General features: G+C 45.8%; 1 protein-coding gene across 3 annotated transcripts; it reads right to left on the bottom strand.

Moving 5' to 3' along the window:
• Positions 1-431: 431 nt before the first annotated feature.
• LOC149333802 (protein toll-like) lies at positions 432-14,583 on the bottom strand. 3 transcript variants are annotated; one of them, XM_089558786.1, is made up of 6 exons: positions 13,255-14,583; positions 7,787-8,654; positions 2,294-2,862; positions 1,988-2,126; positions 1,550-1,874; positions 432-747 (listed from the first exon to the last, which is right to left on the bottom strand). In XM_089558786.1, exons 1-6 carry the CDS (start codon positions 13,975-13,977, stop codon positions 441-443), a joined length of 2,931 nt encoding a protein of 976 aa, XP_089414912.1. In that variant the 5' UTR covers positions 13,978-14,583; the 3' UTR covers positions 432-440. The 3 variants fall into 3 exon arrangements, with proteins under 3 accessions (XP_089414912.1, XP_089414914.1, XP_089414913.1); XM_089558788.1 differs by lacking the exons at positions 7,787-8,654; positions 13,255-14,583 and having other exon boundaries at positions 2,294-4,616; XM_089558787.1 differs by lacking the exons at positions 432-747; positions 1,550-1,874 and having other exon boundaries at positions 1,885-2,126.
• Between the last annotated feature and the right edge of the window lie 7,175 nt (positions 14,584-21,758).

Raw genomic sequence — 21,758 nt, 5'->3', positions numbered from 1 at the left:
ATCCTTCGAAGCACGGGAAGGTAAGAATAAAATACTATATAAACAACGCCCGGGGAAACTGGACGAGAGCAAGTCGGCAGCTAAGGTATTTAAATACTAATACAGAAAGAGCGTTCACTCACAATGGCGGAAAGGAATTGGGAAACTCGCCAGTAATTATGCCGCACACGAGGATGGAGAAAGAAAGAGCATTAAACGACTGGTAAAAAACGCGGAAGATAAAATTTGGCTGAGTTCAATTGAAAAGATGCATAGTGTAAAACTATATCGATACAGTAGTCGGTAACTTTTGTAGTCTCAAGCAAATGTTCTCACAGGCGTAGGAAGGGACCAGAGTCCAGGGACCAGAGTACAAACCTTTGTACACAGCGAGACGAGGCACAGATGCTTACGAGCGTTGCTATCATACTCATATCACAAATGCAGTGGAATTCAACATTCTAAGCTGCAGCCTGTTTTATTTCAATAGAGTCGATTTCGGCAATAGCTGGCTGCAGTGGTTTGTGCTTAATGAGCTTTTTTTTTGCATCCATCTTTGGCATCGAGCAGTAGAACCTGTCCCAAAAGTTCGCTTCTCCCCAGCGGAGGTAATTCGCCGCCCGCATGTAGAGGCGCAGGTCTTCGTCTAGAGAACCAGGGGCAACCTCTTCGACAAGCACAATGATCAGTCTGTTGACGTTGTCCTCCAGGGCTTTCTGATGCGCCAACCGGAACTCCCAGCGGCACCACTCGCTTGCTACGAAGTTCCTGCAGGAGTGAGAGCGCATCATCAGCATTTGCCTTGAAAAGAGTATTTCTCAAAAAAGTCCACCTTTTAACTCATCATAAAATCTGTGAAGTGCAAAATGAGGGTCAAAACGTTCCATAAGTTATACTTAACCGACTAACTCGGGGGATGAAAAACAATATCACAACATTCCCACAATTATTGCGTACACTTCACCTTGTATTATGAAACAATCGTAGAAATGGTCCAAGAGCAATGATTCCTAGCATGCGGGGTACATTTCAGAGTTCATGTTGTCCGTAAATTTGAAGGGTATCTGCGACCTTTACTTACCTAAGTTTTTTTTACATCAATCACATGGGCCAATCAAAATGAACGAGCTTTGAAGCTGAAAAACACGTCCTACGCTAGGGTGATATTTTCAGCTATGCATGGCTACCCGCTACGGAAGCGGAGAAGTGCCTGAAATCCAGACATGCCTACGCGTATGCAGAGGTCAGAACAATTTTGCTTATTGGAGGGGCAGCCATGAAAAACTTTTTGAATAGTATAACAGGCTCAAATTTCAATGGATCACTTATGTTGGCTTTCTAGGAGCGCCGAAGTCCAAAGTCCTAAATAAATCAAAAGTGGCCGGAAGTGTTTGGCCTGACTGATCGGGCATAGTTCTAGCGTAGACCCGAAGTAGACGATCGCACAGTACTCGTCAGGAACCATGTTATGCAGCGCCCGTTGCTTTCAGACATGCAAAGGACCGAGAAGTCGTTAGGATTGAGTAAGAGCTGCGCATCCGTTTATGCGCATGAAAGGGAACATGTTTACCCGGTGAGGAGGAGCACCGTCCTTCTGGAGCAGGCGACCGCGTCACGGATGATGTCCTGCAGCAGGAAACCGCCTTTGAAGTTCCGCTCATAGGTGCAGTAGGATAAGCCGACAGCCTCTAGTCCCGGTATCAGCTGTTCATGGACCCAGCCTGCATCTTTGCTGCTGTACGATAGGAACACGTCGAACACCTTCTCTGCATCCAGGTCCACCTCCCTGATGCAGTGCACCCAGCTGCAGACACCTCGCATGGTCAGCCAGTCCTTCAGGTAGCGTTCGCCGTAAAAGTAAGCCGCTGAGAGTGTTAGGATCACGGCCAGCATCACTGCGTGCGTATACAAAGGTGGAGAATCGGATATGCTCAGTGTTGGCGCAAGAACTATTTACAGAATACAGTAATGATCGAAAATTGCAAATGGCTTGCGTCTCGACACGCACCGAAGGCGTACAGGAGATATGTCGTGTATGCTGGAGAAGACAGAGGACATAGTTGGCTTTCCCCTAAGGTGATAAATTTCCTCTCTGACACAAGTTGATTCAAACTTTCAGCGCATGTGATGTGTCTGGCATCTGGAATCTGTAAGAACGGCAGGCAAAATAGGCCAACCGAATGGGGTAAAAAAGTGTAGGAAGAAAGAAGAGACCATGAAACTGCAATAATAAACTTCATTTGGTATGGTAAAATATGGTATTTTGAAGAACCCTCTTTCCCAGATTACTCTGGTTGTCACTGGTTACGCTTACCACATTCTTGTGAGCATCCAGCCACTGCCGAAATGAATAATCATCACATCCGCATTGGAAAGGGTTGCTGGAGAGCCATAGAGAAGTAAAGTTGCGTTCCATCACCAGGGCGCGTGGAAATTCCATCAGGTGGTTGCCCCTAAGATCGAGGGAGTGCACTTTGCTGGGAACGGCATTCGCACTGAGTCTTGAAATTAGATTATTTCGTAAACAAAGCACTTCCACATGGGGAGCGGCGTTTTTGAATGAGGCATCGATCTCTTTGAGGTGGTTGTCGCGCAGATCCAAATCAGTCGCGTTTTCAGGAAAGGTTTTGGGTAACCGGTTCAATTCTGCTGACGAGCAGTTCACGACGATGCCTCGGTTTCCGAATCCATCATCACGGCAGGTGCAGCTGCAGCCCGCTTCACAGTCATCCTGCCACTTGGTCAAGTTCTCCTCTGTCAAGTCGCGCAGCGAGTTTCCTTTCATCCAGTGTGGGCTCTCACACATCGGTTTCCGCGTTAAGCGCACTTCACTGTCGTGCCGTACAAGCCAGGCCAATCTGCAGTCGCATAGCAAAGGGTTGTCTGGAACCGGAAACGGATGAAAGACAACACTGTAAGCAAGTTGCTGTGGATAAAAGACATTGATAAAGTCATTTTGTAGATGCTATAGATATAGTCCTTTAGTCATATAAATGAAAATCATACTACTTTTTCAGGTACAAAATAGGGATTCTCGGTCACTATGCATGCCCCTGTTCCATGGTTCTTTATTCTCACATGATCATGAAGAAAATATTCACTGCTAAGCGATTAGTGTTTCCAAAAGCGGCTATATAACGCAGTAGCTGCTGTCAATATTTTCTCGAACTTCTCCAGTGTGTCACGTTAGCTGCTGCGTGTCACGCTCATTGGCCATCGAACGAGAGGAGCAAGTGAAGTTTGTCACTCTGCCCATTTCACTTTCGCGTTGCGAAATAAAATTAGCGTATTACGTAATGACTCTTTGATACTACAAAGAGATCTCACGTCTTGAGGCACCGTGCTGCATGTGTTGCTTGAAAGACTAGTTTGCAATTTTGGAGGCAGATATACACGTAGAATGCCACGCTACGAAGACTCTACGAATAGATTTATCTTTAAGCTTCCTGTATAAATATCCACGCTTACTGCAGTGACTAGGGACCTATTTTAATTGATGTCAATTTATTAGTGAAATGGCCAGGAATGCATTGCGTCCACAAGGCTGCATTCTCTCAGTGCGAGAACAATTTTCATGCACTACTTTTTCTTAGGTTCGATAAAATCCTGAAAAACAATTTCCAGCTCCCTTATTATTTGGAGCAGTTTTATTCTGCAAAATTATCAAGAATCTCATTAACAATTGTTCTTTTGCAAATCTCTTTACAGAAACCATTCGGTTAATTTGCTTGTCTCAGCGCAGTCAAGCAGGTATATGGTTGTATTATTAATTATTTGAGTACACTTTGAGACAGGGATTACAGGGGAATAGGTATGTGGTTTTCTAAGCGCTCATGATCACCCATGTTCGTGGTGAATGCTTCCACTGCTCTCAGTGCCTTTTTAATGGTAAAGAAGCTTTCCAGCCAATTTCGTGCGGAGACAGGAACTTTCGCGAGGAGCACAACGAAGAGAGGGGTTGCGATGAAGCGACATTAGTGCTGCTGGGACAGAAGCTATGACAATAAAAGACATTGCTATGAATTCGTGACTGCTCGTTGGGATTTTTTCATGCGAATAAAGTTAAGGCCCGTGCACAAAATAAATAATTTATTGTGCCTCTCGCGGAAAAAGAAAACAAGGAAAGAGAGACAGAACGTCACTAACAGTACCATTTATGAGGAGCGCTACGAAGAGTTGGCTGAAAAAATTTCTGCCACTTTATTATCGCATTATGTTGCCTAGAATGCTGCCTGCACTGATTACATCACCCACTCCTGTCGTGTACAATAATTGCATAATTAGTTTTTCTAGTTTACGGGACCTGTCTTCGGTTAGTTTTCGGACGTTTCGTTGAACAATGTTTTGGTCGGCCGCAGACATTTCCAGCAGCCTTCTTAGTTACCGTACCTCCTACGGCTAATGAAGTTATCTTCCGTTTTAGTTATATTATGATTGTGCCGTTCGGACAGGGCGCAATACGAGTTTTCGGGCACGGTCTCAAATTTTTTGTTGCTGTGAATATCGAGTCGATGTGGAGAAAACGCTGTAACGTTGTACGCTATCAGCATTTATATTACGCAAAATTAATCATAATATGTCCCCTAGTATTACCTGGGAGAGAGTTAAAGCGGACTGAAATTTGAGTCACTGCTGAAATTGTGACAGAAGCCAACAGCCACAGAAACCAAGGGGCACAGGGGATTTTTTTTTAATTTATTTATTTTGTGGTGTTGATCAATTTAGAATATTACTGAATATGTTATCGTTTAAAGATAACTGATTAGAAAAGCAGAAGAAAAAATGAATACTCTCAAGGTTAGGTTACTTGTAAACATAAATACCCCCGAAAGCAGAAGAATTGACAGCCGTCGCCGTAGCTCAGAGGTAGAGCACCGGACGCGTAATTCGGAGGTCGTGGGTTCGGATCAAACCGGCGGCAGGTGGTTGTTTTTTTTTCTGCTTTTCTAATCAGTTATCTTTAAACTATAACATATTCAGTAATATCCTAAATTGATCAACACCACAAAATAAATAAATTTTAAAAAAAATCCCCTGTGCCCCTTGGTTTCTGTGGCTGTTGGCTTCTGTCATATTTATAACGAGCCCCTCATCCCCTTCCCTTGTTTGCTTAATTGCTGAAATTGTGTTCGATTTGATTTTATACTTGTATTCGTGTTCTTGTAAGTGCTACATTGCTTCTGGCATTCTCTCACCTGCCGGGAACCGACAAGGCTGCCAGGGCTTTGTGAGGGAGGCTATTGTAACGTGCATTTGGGAAAAGAAAGTTGTATATTTCTTTTATTTCACAGGTTTCTACATGATTTTTTGTGCTCCTGATTCATCAACGGACTTTCAATTTCAAGCTTATTTTAGACTTCAGTATTCTGCTGCCTCGAAAGTTTACAGTTTACAATTGGTAGGGAGATGCTGCAAGTACTAAAGGAATATATCTACTTAGGGCAGGTAGTGACCGCTGATCCGGATCACGAGAAGGATATAACTAGAAGAATAAGAATGGGGTGTAGCGCATTTGGCAGGTTCTCTCAGATCATGAATGGCAGTTTAACAATATCCCTCTAGAATACAACAGCTTTGTCTTACCGGCACTTACCTATGGGGTAGAAACGTGGAGGGTAACGAAAAGCGTTCAGCTTATCTTAAGGTCAACGCGGCGTGCTATGGAAAGGAAAATGATAGGTGTAACATAAAGAGAGAGGAAGAGGGCAGAGTGGGGGAGAGAAGAAAGGCGGGTTAACGACACCATTGTCGAAGTCGAGATGAATGGGGTAGGGCAGCGTATGGAATTTGAACGGAAGGTAACCGATTGTGATCATTTGTGACGGACTAGATTCCAAGAGAAGGCAAGCGTAGCACGGGGCGGTAGAAAGTTAAGTGGGTGGATGAGATTAAGAATTTTGCGATAATAGGATGGCCGCGGCTGGTACGAGTAGGTTAATTGGTGAGATATGAAAGAGGCCTTCGCCCTGCTTTGGGCGCAGTCAGGCTCATAATGCTAATGATGATGATGATGATGATGATGATGATGATTGTACAGTAGCTACAGCCAAGCTTGACGGACACCTCTACGCCCAGTATGCTGACAGAAGGTATGTACTATCTGGGACGAAAGGGGTATACTCCACGGGGGAGAGAGCCGGAGCAACGGAAAACTGCGTTGCAACGCCGTCTGCAGACGGCATCTCGGATCGACACAGCCAATGCGTGGCATTGATTATCAGGAGGTGTCACTTGACTCATTTCAATGTTTGGTGCTTTAGCTCACCAAAATGCCGCAATTTTCCGTTGCTCCGGCTCCCGCCGCGTGGAGCATACCACTTTTGTCCCGATGGTACGTTGCGAAGTGAACTTCAGTTTCGGCCACCTAGCGAGGGCTCTTTTACGTCCGCTGGCTATCGTTCCTTGAAGTAAGACGGTGTTAAAGATTCTTAATTAATTTCCGAGTAAATAATTTACTACGATTATTGTATGGTTATCAGTGGAATTTGCACGATACTTCTGCAATGCTGGCTCGCGTCTACCTGCCTCTTTAGCACCTTTGGATTGATGTCGGCCTTCAATAGAACGCAGAGTTCTTTTGCTATATTCAGTAACAGTGCGATGTATCCACTGGGACTACTGTCTATTTTTCAATTTATTAAGTAAGTTTGATTTATTACTGTGGTTAATTTATTTAGACTGATTACAATGGCTGAAAAGAACGTTGTGTTTGAAAGAGCTCCTACAATGCGAGCAGACGTGCATTTAGTGAATACCAGCTCTCCGGTCTACATATTGAAATTTAATAGAGAAGTGTTTATTCGATCGCTGGCCAACACCCGCATTCGTTTTCTCTAATCGTGTTTCTGCTCCTTTCTTTGAACATTTCATTGGGCAGCATTAGCAGGGCCATGACGGCGAGATCTATAGGCCGTCGGCATCCGGCCTAGTCGTCTGTGCGAAGCCTTCACTTTCAAACAGTGGCGGGGGGATTCCCCTCTCTCATCTGCCACCTGCGAGTCGTTCCCCTCTCCCCTTCCTCTCTACTTGTAGGGACGACGCCTGTCCGAGAATAAGTCAGCAAAAATGAACACGATTAAAAAGAAAATAACTGGGCATGTGAGGACGTCAGTGCGAAATAGATAGGCTCCCTGAAGAACTATCTGTGCAACACATTGGCTTGCGAAAAGCAGCTTGCATCTCTCTAGCTGCACAGGCGGATTTGTTTGAAGCAGCGACGTGCTGGGACAGTCGCGCATTTCTTTACCACTGCACCAAGACGCCGGTAGTGGAATGAGGACTCGTCGAGAACTATAAACGCCACATATTTTGCGTAGTTACAGCTGCAGTTAACAAACAACCGGAAAAGACAAATTGCAGATGGAAGAAGGAACCGTTAGTGGAAGAGACGAATTGCTCAGACAACAGCAGATCTGCGTACAATATTGACAGCCACCCGAAGAACTGTCTGTGCATATACGAAGCTTGCGGGATCAATGAAGAATCTGCATTGGAATTGATTGGTGCATGAAATAAGAAAGCTTTTAAGTTTTCCTAGCTTTAAATCATAGCGTCCCGTATTTTTTTACCTCCTTTTGGATACGCTAACTTACATCCACTCTATATTGCGGTGTTCTGTAATCTTTAAGGTTTCGTCTCGGTTAGGGAAATAAAAAGCTATAGCATGAAACCTTACAGACCTGTGATTTTTCCTTAATTCCCCAACAGGGCACGCCATTTCCGCCGGTAATGGGCGAGCACCTTTATGGTCGACCTTTTCAAAGAAGTCGCATGGTTTGGAAAGTGGCAACCAAATGTGATAGCTTACGGTCCACGGTCACGTTCGGTGTAGTTGTCATGCGTTGCGGAAAATTCGTTCGGCGCAGAACTTCAATCCCATTTCCTGCGAGGCCGAGACCTCTCAGATGTACAGTTCCTGTGAAGGCACCTTCCACGCTGGTGATGTTGTTTCCCATCAGGGAGATGTAGGCGAGGAACGCGTTTCGTCCAAATTCACCTCTTTCTAAGTACTGTATTTCATTGAAGGCCGCATCAAAGTATTTCATATTTACGAGGTGTCTCAAGGAACCATTAAGAGAAACCAACTGATTGCTTCGTAAACGCAGATTTTTAAGAGTGACGAGTCCCCGGAACGCGTTCCTACCAAACCAATGAACGTTGTTTTCGCTCAGATGCAACTCCAGAAGGTCCGTATTGTCTTTGAAGTTATCGTCGGGAACGTGGCTGATGAGGTTATCCCTAAGAAATAGCTTTTTTAAACTTCCGAGATATTGAAACGCGTCGGTGATGCCAGTTATGCGATTGGAAGTTAATATAATTTCCTTCATTCGGCGTGTGTGCGTGAACATCTCTGCCAAGTTGGTCAGCTGGTTCGCCTTCATGTTTAGAAATTCTAAGTTTGATTCTGCGCTAAAAACAGACGCATTTACGTAACTTATCTTGTTTTTGCTGAGGTCCAGACGACGGAGTCTTTGAAGCGCCTTGAAAGCTGTAGGCTCTATGTCGCTTATTTGGTTGTCGCCCAAGCGGAGTGCTTCTATTACGCAATTTGCTGACGCGAACTTAGGTATAACGCCAATCTTGTTGTGGGCGAGGTTGATTTCTTTTAGGTATGGCATCCTCGATTTCGCAAGTTCACTGATGTCCACTATCAAGTTGTTCTCGAGGCTGATTGTCTGAAAAAAAATTTCAATGAAACAATCAGGAGCAGCATTCTATCCAAATTATCTTTGCGACATCCGAAAGATGCCGATAGGCATCGAAACAAGTAAAGCGTAGGCGAGCTTAATTTTTATTTCTGGAGTATATGAAGTGGCGTATTAAGTTCTCTATTTGATCTAAAATGTTCGCTCTAGTTATTTTGCAGTGACCAAAGTGACAAATAAAAAAAATGCTGCATGTTTATTTTTTTTCTGGTTTTCATGACTGCAATCGTTGGGTCTTTTCAAACAACCAAGGTCTGAGCCACCGGTGTGAGTTTCTTAGTCACTGACTCGGAACCAGAGCTGAGCCGGGGCATGAGTTACTGAGCCATCGCTGTTGGTGAAGAAGTGGAAATGGAGCCACTGGATAACTTTTCGAAACGTATCTAGTGACACTAGGCGGAAAGGTCAACACAATCGCACAAAACACGACGTTAAAGGCCTACTTGACCGAAATTTTTCAAACCGTAAAAAGGTTGTTTTTTCATAGTACACCCCCGTATTATGCTACCCACAAAACATTACGCTCCAGTTTCAAGCAGTTACGGTGCCAAACGCTCGCAAAAATCGGAGTTTTCAATACCGAAACTGGAAAAACGGGCGCCATTGCCGCCCGCCGGGAGTGACGCATGTTTGAGACTAGAGTCCGGACAGGTTCGGAGCGTCTGCTCGTTGCGGCTCGAGCAAAGCGCTGGTACCGGTAGCGCGTGCAGCACTTTGTGTGATAAATACTGGTTATATGTGAAAACACACATCTTAAAACGGATGAAAGACCCTAGAAAAAGTTTTAAACGTGTTTTATTTGCTGTAGTAGACTAGAAAACTCCTGGCTCAATCTCAGCGAAGATGATCGCGCCGCAATGCTAGTGAGCATTGTTTGCCTGGCAGTGTTCGATTACAGCTTGTACAAAGTTTGGACATTGCGGAGGAAGGAAGCGTAATCAAATGGAGGCCAAGTAGAAGTGCTTGTATTATCAAGTTGGCTTTTTTGAGCGGGCACGCGCATGCTAGCAGCACATGTGCGCTGTGCTGTGCGTCCAATATGGTTGTTGTCTTGATAAAAGAAATGACCTGCCTTCTCCTTTTCCTTCTGATTTTTCTCCCCCGTCGAAATGTATTCCTGTCTGCGCATAGAAATTTGCAGTGCTCTGAACGCGAGGTAAATCAATAAAAACAGCTGGATGTCTAAAAAGGGAGCTCAAGAGAATCAAGCGCTGCGTTAAGCGAAAGAATATGCCAGAAGCAAAATTTGTGTTTCAAAATAAATATATATTTTTCTCTTCGAGGACCGTGGCATCAATGCGGTGCCGATGGTGGGCTGGTTCATCTTCGCGCGCCTCGGTCGGGCCAGCCACTGCGTATTGCGAAATACATGCGGATTCAAGTGAACAAAACTTATGCGCTGCGTTCATTACTTTATTTACCTAGAACCACTTAAAGCCTGTGTACAGCAGGGACGGAAATGTTTTTCTAATCTTTTCAAACCACACAGCTGGGCAGGACGACGTGGTTGCCGGACCCCAGTCGACCGTTTACACCCACCGCGCAAATTACCGTAGGCAGTGTGTCCGTATCGACTGAGTAATAATTCAGAACTTATAATCAAAATTACGTGTTGTCTTTCTTTGAGAATATTATCATTCAAATAACATGCGTTTAGACCTCTGAGGTCTTGGAGACGTGCCTCAAATGGTAACGCTGAAGCTTCCTGTAATCGACCTCAAGTATGAACGGCGTGAGGCAGTAAGAAATTCGACGGTTTCAGTAACGCTCATGTGGCCTTCCAGGATTCTCAGCCCGGCCTGCGAATCTTCGAGGCAGCAGATACACTCGGCGCACGACGGCATTATTGCTCATTTGGCAGAGCTGTACGTGCAGTAAACGCGTGCATATGTTGATTCCATTTCAGACTAAGCAGACCTCCCCTTAGACTGCTGCCTGGTTTAAATAACGTGCGGTCAAAAGGGCAATGGAGTGCATACTGCAACCGCGCAAAACGACGAGGGACGCAGAGAGGAATGCACAGGACAAGATGCGAATCCGCGTCTTGTCCTGTGCTTTCCTCTCTTGGTGCCTCGTCGTTTTGCACAGTTGCAATATGCACTCCATTGTCAACCACCAACTTGCCCGCCTTCACTTGTTACATGTCAGAAGGTCGCTGCTCGATGAGCAAAACCGTCCACTTCAGCTTCTGAACCGGCTAAGCTAGCTTGTGACAAGCGGTCCCCCGTCCTCTTTATTCTCCCGATTGGACACGCCTCGAAGCCTTTCTTCTCCGAATTATTACCCTCTCGGTTCGTGGCATGCTTTGCCGATCGGGCCAGAAACATGTAGTACGTGCTCTGATGCATGATGTAGACCGGGACAGGTCTATTGACAAAACCCACCCCACAAAAGTGGTTAGCGCGAGGCAGAAGCGTCAGTCACCCACCATTATCTTTTTTGAAGAAGAGAGGGGAATTCACGTTAAAACCTGAGCGCCAGACAGCTGACACCAGCTTTCGAGATCGGGGGTGAAGGGCAGTGGACGAGAGGTATACATGGTGCGTTCAGCATTCCTCGTATTCCTTTCCGCGGCCACGCACTTCGTCAACATGATGCCAGCAGTTTATTTTTCTCGGAGGCCATCGAGCTTCGCGGTGAAAACAACCAGAAACGCTCCAGAAGAAGAGCTTACAAGGAGCACGCAGTCACTTCCGAACGCCTGAAACTGGCGAGCCGGCGATGCCGGTGTCTCAATTGTGCGTCATTTCCGGTCAGGTTTGTTAGTTGTCCAGCACACCGCTACGGGACTGCGTCGTCTGCTACAGAGGTTTTTGAACGCTTACAACTAAAATTCTAGACGCTTCACAGCCCTAATATTAAATATAAATATTGTTCATAACATGCGCACTTTATCCAGCGCAAAATTAGCCGAAGTAAACTTTCGGTCAAGTAGGCCTTTAATGGTATCAGTGAAGCACATTTCCTCCTGCACGCCAGGATATACTGACTGCGATTTGTTCAGTGCGCCTGCAAACATCGGCGCATTAGCCTGCCGGCTTGCTAGGTGTGGACAACGCCCTAGACGCGTTGCGGGAAACCGTTTTTAAAAGGTCGATGATTTATGGGCATACAACATTTTGACGTACTGGTTGCGCCCGATCAATGCCTGCTTAAGGGTGATCTTTCATACAAACGAGGTTTTTTAATCGGGTCCCGCCATTTTTAGGTCTTCCTTGTGGCTCGTGACAAAGCATATGCTGCATTCTGCCATGTTTTCTCAGAGACATGTTGACTGTGTAGGGTGACTCGAGTTTTTTTCCTTTCGTTTACTACTTGTGTAGTTGGCGTAGTTTGTTACTTTGGGGTAAACACTACGTGGTGTTATGTGTGCGCTGCGGCGACCTTTGAATAAACCTTCCAGGTTGGGAGGATGACATCTGGCAGTTTGTGGCTCATGGTTGAGCAAGGCATGGCGAGGAGTGTTAATGACTTAAGCCCCAATGTGCCAGAGTGAGTGAAATGCGCCAGAGTGAGGAGGAGCCGGAATATTGAACCGAGATTTAAATTTATTGCCAAATTGTCCCCTTTAGCTCTCCGTGAGGGTGCTTTAAGATGTCTTCTAAGAGTGTACGAGGGGGTAGATAGTCAATCAAGGCGGAAAGCTATAGTATGACATCATTTTGAGATATAAAATTTCGGAGCGAAGAAGACGCCGGAAGTAAGTAAAAGCATCGAGCGCTAATCTAAAGCCCGCTTATTAGAGCGACGCCTGTGTTGAATGATGGGCCTCAGTACACAACCATTAACATACCACAATGAGTCACGTGTATGGCCAGCCTTGTAATCAACATTGTCTGATTTCTTAAGCTCATAGGGTAAACTATCTGAGCGAGTTTTGAGACAAAAGGCAAATCCGTTTTCGAACTCTAGTTTGGGTGCAATAAAGGGTGCAATAAATCTTCTATGGCGCCTATTGTAAAAGAAATTTCTTTATGTTCCTGGTAAAGTGATAGTTAACTGTCCCGAGCCTTGTTAACTTGTGCACTCGAATTGCCGATAATCGCACTTGAAAAACGGGTGTCGCGTTTTCCTAATTTTTCTGGACGGCGTTTTCAGATGGCGCTCGGAAGTGATTTCGTGGGACCTCATGCATGAGACAACGAAGAGAAAACTAATATATGCACTCAAAAAAGCACAGTGCCGTAATAATTTTGCGCGCTCTCCATCAGCTGTGTTCACAAGTGCTTCACAAAGTTTAAACTAAGAGAAATCCTAAACTAAACGCACTGAGTGTCGGAGCCAGTACTCGATTTCGCACATTGTCAAGCCTGTTCTATTCAAAGCCGCATATACGCTCCACTCTATAGCGTGCAAGAAAGGGCTTCGATAGCGGCGTTCAGCCATGTTCAGCATGATCCAGAAAGGGCTAAAGAAGAGGATAGAATACTTGATACTTTTGCGGTTTGCTCGTATGAATGAGCTCGTTTACATTTGGAGTGAAGTTAAATAATATGTCTTGTAACCATGAATTAACTCATTGCTGCGATTTGAAGCAGAGCTAAAAATAATGAGAAAATAAGACGCTTACCTCTAAGTAGCGCAAGTCGTCAAACACGCCATTTACTACTGTGATGCGGTTACTGGCTATTCGGACTTCTCTCAAATTTCTTGACTTCTTGAAGAGAACGGGCGACAGGTGCTGGATCTTGTTGTGCGACAACAACAGGACGTTCAGCTTGGTAAAACCACTCAGGTATTCTTCGTCCACCTCTTCAATGCTGTTGTACCGTAGGTCCAACTGATATAATTCGGGCAAATACAGAGAGCCCTGCAGAACTCTGAAGGTATTTCTACTTGCAATAATATGATGCAAGCCCTTAGCGGCGCTCAAACCGCATGGGAGATTGTTCAGCAGAGTCTCTTTCAAGGAGATTTTGTACAGTTTAATTGCGGACCTCAGGGTCGTTTCTCCGATGTCGCGCAGAGGGCAATGATCGATAGCGAGAAAAATAATTGTTCTGTTGGAAAACCAATCAGCAGGCAGATCGATGACTGCGACGTTCCTCAACGTTAGTTTTTTTAAAGAGACTCCCCTCATCATGGCAATGTCTGCGTCGATTTCTTCTGCTTTAGAGACGTCAGTGCACGCCAACACAGCTCCGTCCATCGTAGTCTCGCAGGAGCAGCGCTGAAGTTCCGGACATGTGGCGTTGACCTTCTTCCGATACCATGGCCAGCTGCGCACAGCATACACTGAAGTGCACGAAGCAGCCAGCGTGCAGACTAGGACTATCATAGGAGAAGTAACCATACTGGAGATCTCTTGTTCCCAGGTGATTGCGTGCGTTATAATCGGCGTTAACTTTCCTTGTCAATCTACAAGTTACACTCGAGCCCGACATTCATCGAAGGTTTACCTGTCTCAAACACAAACAAAAGCATCAGTGCAGAATTGAGTCAGGGCGCTGGTAAGAAGTGAACCCACCCTTTGTCGACAGATGCGCTCCGGTATGTATCACAAAAACTAAGCGCTTCGCGGAGGGCCACAGGAGAACTCGGGGTCGACGTCCCTACCACTACTGTGCTGTCGAAGCTAAGAGAACTCAGAAGCAGGGCCATACATTTTTTTTTTCAACTGGCAGAAGTCCGGCGAGGTAAAGTTGACTGCTGCTGCCCTACATAACGGCGACGCCACTGTTCAGTCTTCTTCCGTCCCTGGTTGTAGGAATAGTCTTCTCGGCCAGCACTCTAGGTTCAATGCACGTACAAGTTACACAAAAAATGGGGTCTTAAAGGACTCACACTTCGATCGCTGTGTTTGGAGTACGGCAATTTCTCAGTTTGATGGCACACAGCGACTGGGGAAATTTCTTCTGGGAGCCGTCCGCCCAACGCACACAAATCACACGCGACGTAGAGACACGTACTACAGGGGAATAGTAAATTAGCCTCCTGGAAGACATGTGGCGAGTGATTATGCGAGGCACGGGAGGCTGCGGGAGAGGAGGGCTGGAGGGCGTTTCCACACGCTGCCTCCCATCTGGAGGAGATCCGTCGAACTCCCAGGAAATCCTGCATCCGCTTCTTTCGGAAATCCGCTTTCTTAAGAAAGACAAATGTGTGCTTTCTTCTCAGAAATGCGCCTGTTTTCAAAACCAAAGCAGTTGTCTCTTTCGGTGGTGTCTTACTCCGTCTCAAAAATAAATGGAACCGAACATGCTACGCATTCAGTTTAAGTTACCTGGGTAGAAACAGCCAGCTTTGGTGACGCTACACAATTAATTAATGACTTATTAATTTTATTAGCCCGCGCAAATAAGGAGAGCTGCAAAACACTATCCGATACTCCGGTGGGTAAAACATGTTCCTCTGCGTAAGCATCGTTCAATAGATCGAAACGACATACGTGTCTACGTAAGGTGAGCGAGGCATTCTTTTTTATATTGCCGTACATGTGCGTACTTTACTCTTAGCTTTGAAAGGCTGTAGCCTAAGTCACAAGAGAAAGAATTGCGGAAGGAAATGCGATCAAGAACACTTATACAGTGAGAGTAAGGGGCTTCCGTGGAAGGATTTCTTTGTAAGCTTAAAAGACGAAAGGCGAAAGACAAAGTTATTAAACAGTTTCTCGGCGTGAACAATACGGGGTCGAAACGTTTGAGTGATTCGATAACTGGGAAGCAGCAAGGGGCCCTTATCGCGTATTCGGAGGCGGCCAGTAACGCCTATTTCTTATCTAGTTGTTCAGTAAGCTTAACCTGCGTATTCGTGAGAAATAAATAAGCATCGCAGTTATGGATGGTGGTGGTGGTGTGACACTTTTTTTAGAACAGCCTTTATAATAGGCGTTCAGTGCGTCCTGGGCCAAGGCGACGAGAACACGTTGCAGCCTCAGATCCAGGGAGGCAAGCGAGATGGGCCGCGGTCGGGGTGGGGGGAAAGGATAGGCGGGGGACTGTAAGGCTGCGCCACACCCATCCTTATCGATCCGTGAAGCTTGCATTCTTCGCCGAATACAGTTTAATCTCCTACGTACACCGGCCAAAGTTTATCTGTACCAGTAGACTTCCACACCTCAGGGTCGAAACTGTCCACACATGTGCAGCCATAGAACACGGCCTTACAGTGCAACGCAGTTATGGGAGGCCAAAATCCCAGCAACTAAAGCACTTTGAGAGCTTCGCACACTCCAGTATGCAGAACTCGATATTCGAAACCGTTTCACTTAATTTTTGAATTCGGTAGGTTAGTGTCGGACAGTTTTAATCATTTTTCGTGTTTATACATTACCATAGGTTCACTATGATTAGAAGCACTTCTAGGTCCAGCTCAAATACTCCTCTGCTCCTCTGGTCACAACTCTCCGCAACCTTTTTGGAAACGAAACTCTTGCACTAACGTTCGCAAACGGGCTGATAAGATTTTTGTACCAAGCATCAAACTCGCCACCGTCTTCATCTTCCATCTCGGACTATTTTTATAATGGCGTAGCAGAGGTTCATCTCATTTTGAAGAAGGTTTCCTTTCTACATTGTTTGACCCGAATCCCGAAGCAGGGCAAAAAACAGACGAAGAGCTGACGAACACGTTCTTGAGGCCTGAAAGAGGACACCAAAATTATTACTCTGCTACCTCCACTTCGTCTTCCACGCACCTTCGACATCGTGGTTTTGTGCGTGAGACCGGGCAAGCCTCGTTCTCTATTGATTCCAATTTTCGTTCCAACTCTAATCATTCCAACAAGTGGTTTCATTCACGAGAAGTAAGTGGAAGGTACGACTGAAAAAAAGTTTTAGTGTTACAACTACCCAAGCCAACTTTGTGAATGTCATCAATGCGATGGGAGCGATAGAGCGGTCCTAGAATTAGTTCACCATGCACTATGGAAGGATGCAAAAGCCTGTGATATAATGCTAGGCGAGAAATTTTACGACGCGATGCTAGAGAAGAAAGCTCAAGGCTATTTTTCGTGGTTGATATACTGGCCGTTCGGTTGAAATAGGAAAGGATGAAGCGAGTGGAATTATTTTGAACAAGTTCAAGAGAATGGGTTAGGGTGACTTGAGCAGGGTCCCAAACTGATGACGCACGCTCATGTTTCGGGCGTAATAATGTCTTGAAAAGCAGCAATTTAAGGAAAGATTGAATGCTGAAAAAATTATGGCAAAGGTAACCTAGCATGCGATGAGCAATAGATTGGCACACTGCGCTTCTGTGTAGATTGCAGAAAACTTAACAGGGAGACAATATAATTAATGTGACTCGCCCAGGATAAGTTACCCGTAATATATACCCAAGGTACTTGTAAGCGCTAAAGGCTCGTTCACACTACGCAGACGCTCGGCCGATTTCGGTCGGCCGATGATCGTTGGCGACGATTTTCGTCCCGTCGGCGTGCTTGTCACACTGCGCATACGCAGACCGACCACCGATCATCGCCCGACGAGCGCATCGGCGTCGCGTCGGTGACTCGGCAGCCATCGGCCGATCCGCGAGTCACACAAGGGCGACGATAACGCCGACTGCACGCCAACGGAAGCCTGTCCCGGAGGCGTATTTTGCGTCCCGGCGATCTCCAAAACAGCCGAGCGGCGGGGGCGGCTGTCGCATCTGTGCACAATGGACGAAGTTCAAGCAGCGGCCACTGCCGCAGCAGCCGTGCTGCTTTTAGAAGCGACCGAGCCGCCAAAGAAAAAACAAAGGAGATGCTGGGTGCAGCCGTGCCTTTTACAACGCAAGCAGCAAGGAGCATACGAGAATCTGATGCGCGAACTGGCACTGGAGGACAGCGAGGCATATCGAAGATGGATTCGGATGGACACTAGTGCGTTCGAGAATATCCTCGCGAAAATAAGACCTCACATACAAAAAGAGGACACCTCTTTTCGAGAGGCCATTCAGGCAGGGGAGCGGCTTGCTATCACCCTGCGGTACCTTGCAACAGGTGAGTGTGCACGTATGACTTTCGTGTTGTCGCCGGCATTGAGCAGCTTTTATCTGCAATGTTTGTCTACAACATAACAAAAATCATTCATTATCTCGGACCCCGCATATCGGCTTGGTGGCATGTTTTGGAACAGAATAGTAGAAACTGAACTGAAGTAATCATATCATAGTGAAATTCACACAGGCAGATAAAACTGTGTGTAAGCATACAGGATTCAACCATGCGAAAAAGCATTCGGTGAAAATTTGCAGCATCTTTTCTAGATCACAAGTGCGTAGTGCTTTGGTGCGAGATGTCAAGTTACACAGGACTCATTGATGTTGTGTTTACCTCCACAGGAGACAGCCAGATGTCCTTGCAGTATGCATTTTATGTTGCCCATAATACTATTTCGGGCATACTCTTTGAAGTGTGCAAAGCCCTGTACCGTGTTCTGGCTCCAGAGGTTGTGAAGGTGAATAAAATCTCACATTTCTTTTATGTTATGCCTGTGATGTATAAGCTACTTAACAACAGGGAGATGAGTTCATGATGGCAGTGCAAGAAGTTTAAATGGCCCTCGACGTTGTGATATAGCCGTACATACCTCTATGGTGCAAGCTTTGCTTAATAAACTGAAGATTGCTTGGAATTCTGTAATCTATCTGTGTGCTGTCAGTGTTATTTCATATTCAGAACATAATTTATACAGGCATTTTTCACATGCCTAAATTGACAAATTACCGTATAGGCAGATGACCTTAAATTCCGTAAACTAGTATGCACTGAAGTGGTGTGTGTACAGTGCGATAGGTCCACGGAATCTTCATTTGACAACTGCCAATGCACACAGTTTTCTTATCAATGTATTGTTTCACTGATATGGCCAATATATTTTTTTACAGACTCCAGAAACACATGAAGATTGGAAAAGAGTGGCTCATGGATTCCAGGACTTGTGGCAGTTCCCCAACTGCATTGGTGCCTTAGACGGCAAACATGTTGTGATACGACAGCCACCTAAAAGTGGGGCACAGTTCCGCAACTACAAAGGCTCATTCAGTATTGTGCTGATGGCCCTTGTAGATGCGGATCTCAACTTCATCTTTGTAGATGTGGGGAAAAATGGACGGTTAAATGATAGTGGGGTGTGGCTACCCACAAAGCTGCGCAAGACAATTGAGCATGACGTGGAGTTCCTGCCACCACCCACACTCCTACCACACTCGTCGTCATCAGCACCATATGTGATTGTGGGAGATGAAGGCTTCGGCCTGAAGCCATATTTAATGAGGCCTTACCCTGTTGCACAACTGCAGCTTGAAAAGCGAATTTTCAACTACAGGTAGGAACCCTTTTGCTTACTACTAAAGACCAGTTGCCATTTCTCGCATGCATTTTTGTTCTTGTTCTCCAGTGTATGTTGAATAAAGAATTGAACTGCAACATGGTGAGGCAAAGGCAGGAACGCAAACAACTTCATTTGCGTGGCTGTGCTCTTAACGGGAAATTGCAGAAAAAACACCACGAACTGTGTGTATGTAGGGCGTTGCCACTTTTCGGCTTTATTTGGTCATATGTATTTAAACTGTATTCCACAATTATTAAATGTTGGGAAGTCTTTATAGCACCTGCTAACTCGTGAGCTAAGGCCAGCTTTGCAGCCAAATCTTTTCCTACCATTTTTTTTTTGCTTCAGCAAAAAGAGTACACACACGTCACTCCCACAAGCCGAGATCAAAAACAAATATGATGTTATTACTTTCTTCATTACAGGTTGTCCAGGGCTCGGCGCACATCAGAGAATGCTTTTGGCGTGCTTGCCAACTCATGGCAAATGTACAGGGCACCGCTACGGCACAGTCCTCAACGATCAAGGTACCTTGTGCTTGCTACTGTTGTCCTGCACAATTACCTAAGGCTGAGGAGGGGAACACGACATCTGTACATGCCTCCTGAGAGTTTAGATGTTGAGGACATCCTGACTGGTAAGGTGCTCTTTTCTTTTATAAAACTATTGCAAACATTATGCTCAAGACGAGCGGTATACATGTTAAGAGAGCTAAATTATTCATACTCATGGCACCTGTATAGTAAGTGCAGCAAAAATGAAACAACAAAATAAGCAACATATGTAAAATAGCTATAGCAAGAATAGCACCAAACATTTTTCTCATTACCTGCCTTTGTCAGCTATATGCACAACATTAATGAAGTGTTTATTTTTTCACAATATCCAGATTGCCTATATGAAGCTAAGGCAGGCAACTCAACTGTCATGACACGTGGCGTTACTTATATTCAAAAGTGATAGCAGTGATGCAACGAGTAATAAAGGCTGTTGCACCTCACACATATATAGCGTGCCATCAGCAGGCAGGGAAAATATTCAGGCTTAGAGATAGGTCAGAGACGCCTTTGACTTGCAGTGAATGCAAGAGGCATGACAACGTAAATCCACATGGCTATTAGCATGTTACAATCTCACAAGCTCTTCAAGCGCGAACTTCTGTATAAAAGCAACGAAACCGGAGTTTGCATACTGGTTTTCACACTCAGTTTCAGTCATTTCCATTGTTGACTTTGTGAACTTATGAATTTCGTATGATATATTTCACATTCAGCACATTTCCAACTGCATGCTGTTTCAGAAAGCCGCAGATCATGAAAAAATTTAAGCTCTCATTATTTAGGGTACACTCAGAGCTAAAGTAATAGGCACTAAGTAAACGATTGGTGTTTAGAGACTTGCTTTAGAAGGATGAACAAAATAATTGGGTATACAAGAACATGTCAATTAGGAGAGCCATAATAAGAGCCTATGCCTTTAGTACAGTCACTGCTGATGCAAAAAGCTGTAATCATCATGCTTTTATTATGACTTTAATTATGCCTGTACTTGTAGAAGTGGGACCAAGAAAGTAGGGAAAGATATGAAATACAGTGGTGTTTGGCCTAAGGCTGTCATGTGATAGACGTACCTTTGCACGAGAGCTTTAGTTGTTTGCTCACCAGGTAAATAAAAACACCGGCAGATTTGCAGGAAGATGACACAAGAAAATTGCTTTGGCCTGGGTTCGAAGCCCACTAGTGGAGAGTTTTTTTTTTTCAAATGCTTGGTAAAAGGAGGCTTCACAGCCACCACGGCAAAATCCAAGAATCTGGGTAGTAATGCTTTGGCATTAAAAAATACAAGCTCCTGCTTCCGAGTAGATGGTGGCACTCATGGAGACCTGATACGTGGTTAAGCAGGTTGCGTACGTGTTATTAGTCTGAAAGAAACCAAACTTAACATGCACTATTAAGCTCGAGTCATGAGCTGATGCAGTTCAGTATACCTTATGGGGGTTATTCTTGTAGTAACGCTCAAAGGGCTAGAAGCAGTTGTCGCTTTCTAGCACCAGCGTGCCAGCCCTAGCAGTCAGAGCTGTGACCCCCAACCCGCGGTGCGGTGAGTCGCAACCCCGGCGGGTTCGGGCCAGAGGGGACAAACACGAGTATGCTACTCGGATGAGCGTTTATTGCTCCCGAGCAATACAATGCACCAGCAACAATACAACCGCCGTAACGAGCGAGGGTGTTCCGCTCGCGTACGGGGGTGAAAAACACAAAGGGCAGAACGCACGCAAAAATGTGGGGGAAGAAGGTTCCGCTCACCTCGCGTGGTTCCTCGCTCACGGCCCGCGGCGGTCAAGTCACACACGGTGGCCGGGCGGTAAGGGCAGCGGTCTCCGTGGCAGATCTCTGATCCGTGCGTGTGCACGGCTCCCGCCAGAAGACGAGCGAGCCTCGGGAGAAACGCGCCTTCTTCCCGGGCTGTGGAGAGGTCTCTCCGTTGTGAAAGGGGAAAGAGGGAAAGTCGCCGCCGCGGCGTCGCGGTGGGGAGCGAAAGGAAGCGGAGGTGGCGAGAGTGCCCTCCCTCGCAAAACCTCCCGAACGGCGCGCGCATAGCATCGCGTGATAATTACGCACGGCCGTTACTATGGGGCAGGGGATTGATGTGTATCCCCACATCCCCCCCTCCTTAAAACTGCCCTACGGCCGAGAAGTGGCCGCGTTCACAAAAAGGGTGTACCGAGTGGGGCCGGCGAAACGCCGTTTAACTTCAAAACCAATTAAGAAAAGATTCAGCTCACAGCCAGCAGTGCCGTCGTCGAAGGCCGTGG

The sequence above is a fragment of the Amblyomma mixtum genome, chromosome 8 (assembly GCF_055824585.1).
Source record: "Amblyomma mixtum isolate Tamu chromosome 8, ASM5582458v1, whole genome shotgun sequence".
Lineage (NCBI taxonomy): Eukaryota > Metazoa > Arthropoda > Arachnida > Ixodida > Ixodidae > Amblyomma > Amblyomma mixtum.
This window is presented reverse-complemented; position numbering and strand designations above follow the sequence as displayed.

Excerpts from the sequence above, each read along its gene's own strand:
- LOC149333802 (XM_089558786.1), bottom strand. The coding sequence starts at position 13,977 with ATGGTTACTTCTCCTATGATAGTCCTAGTCTGCACGCTGGCTGCTTCG. Across the intron at positions 8,655-13,254 it reads ACGACTTGCGCTACTTAGAG|ACAATCAGCCTCGAGAACAA; the intron begins GTAAGCGTCTTA and ends ATTTTTTTTCAG. Across the intron at positions 748-1,549 it reads ACGGTGCTCCTCCTCACCGG|GAACTTCGTAGCAAGCGAGT; the intron begins GTAAACATGTTC and ends TCACTCCTGCAG.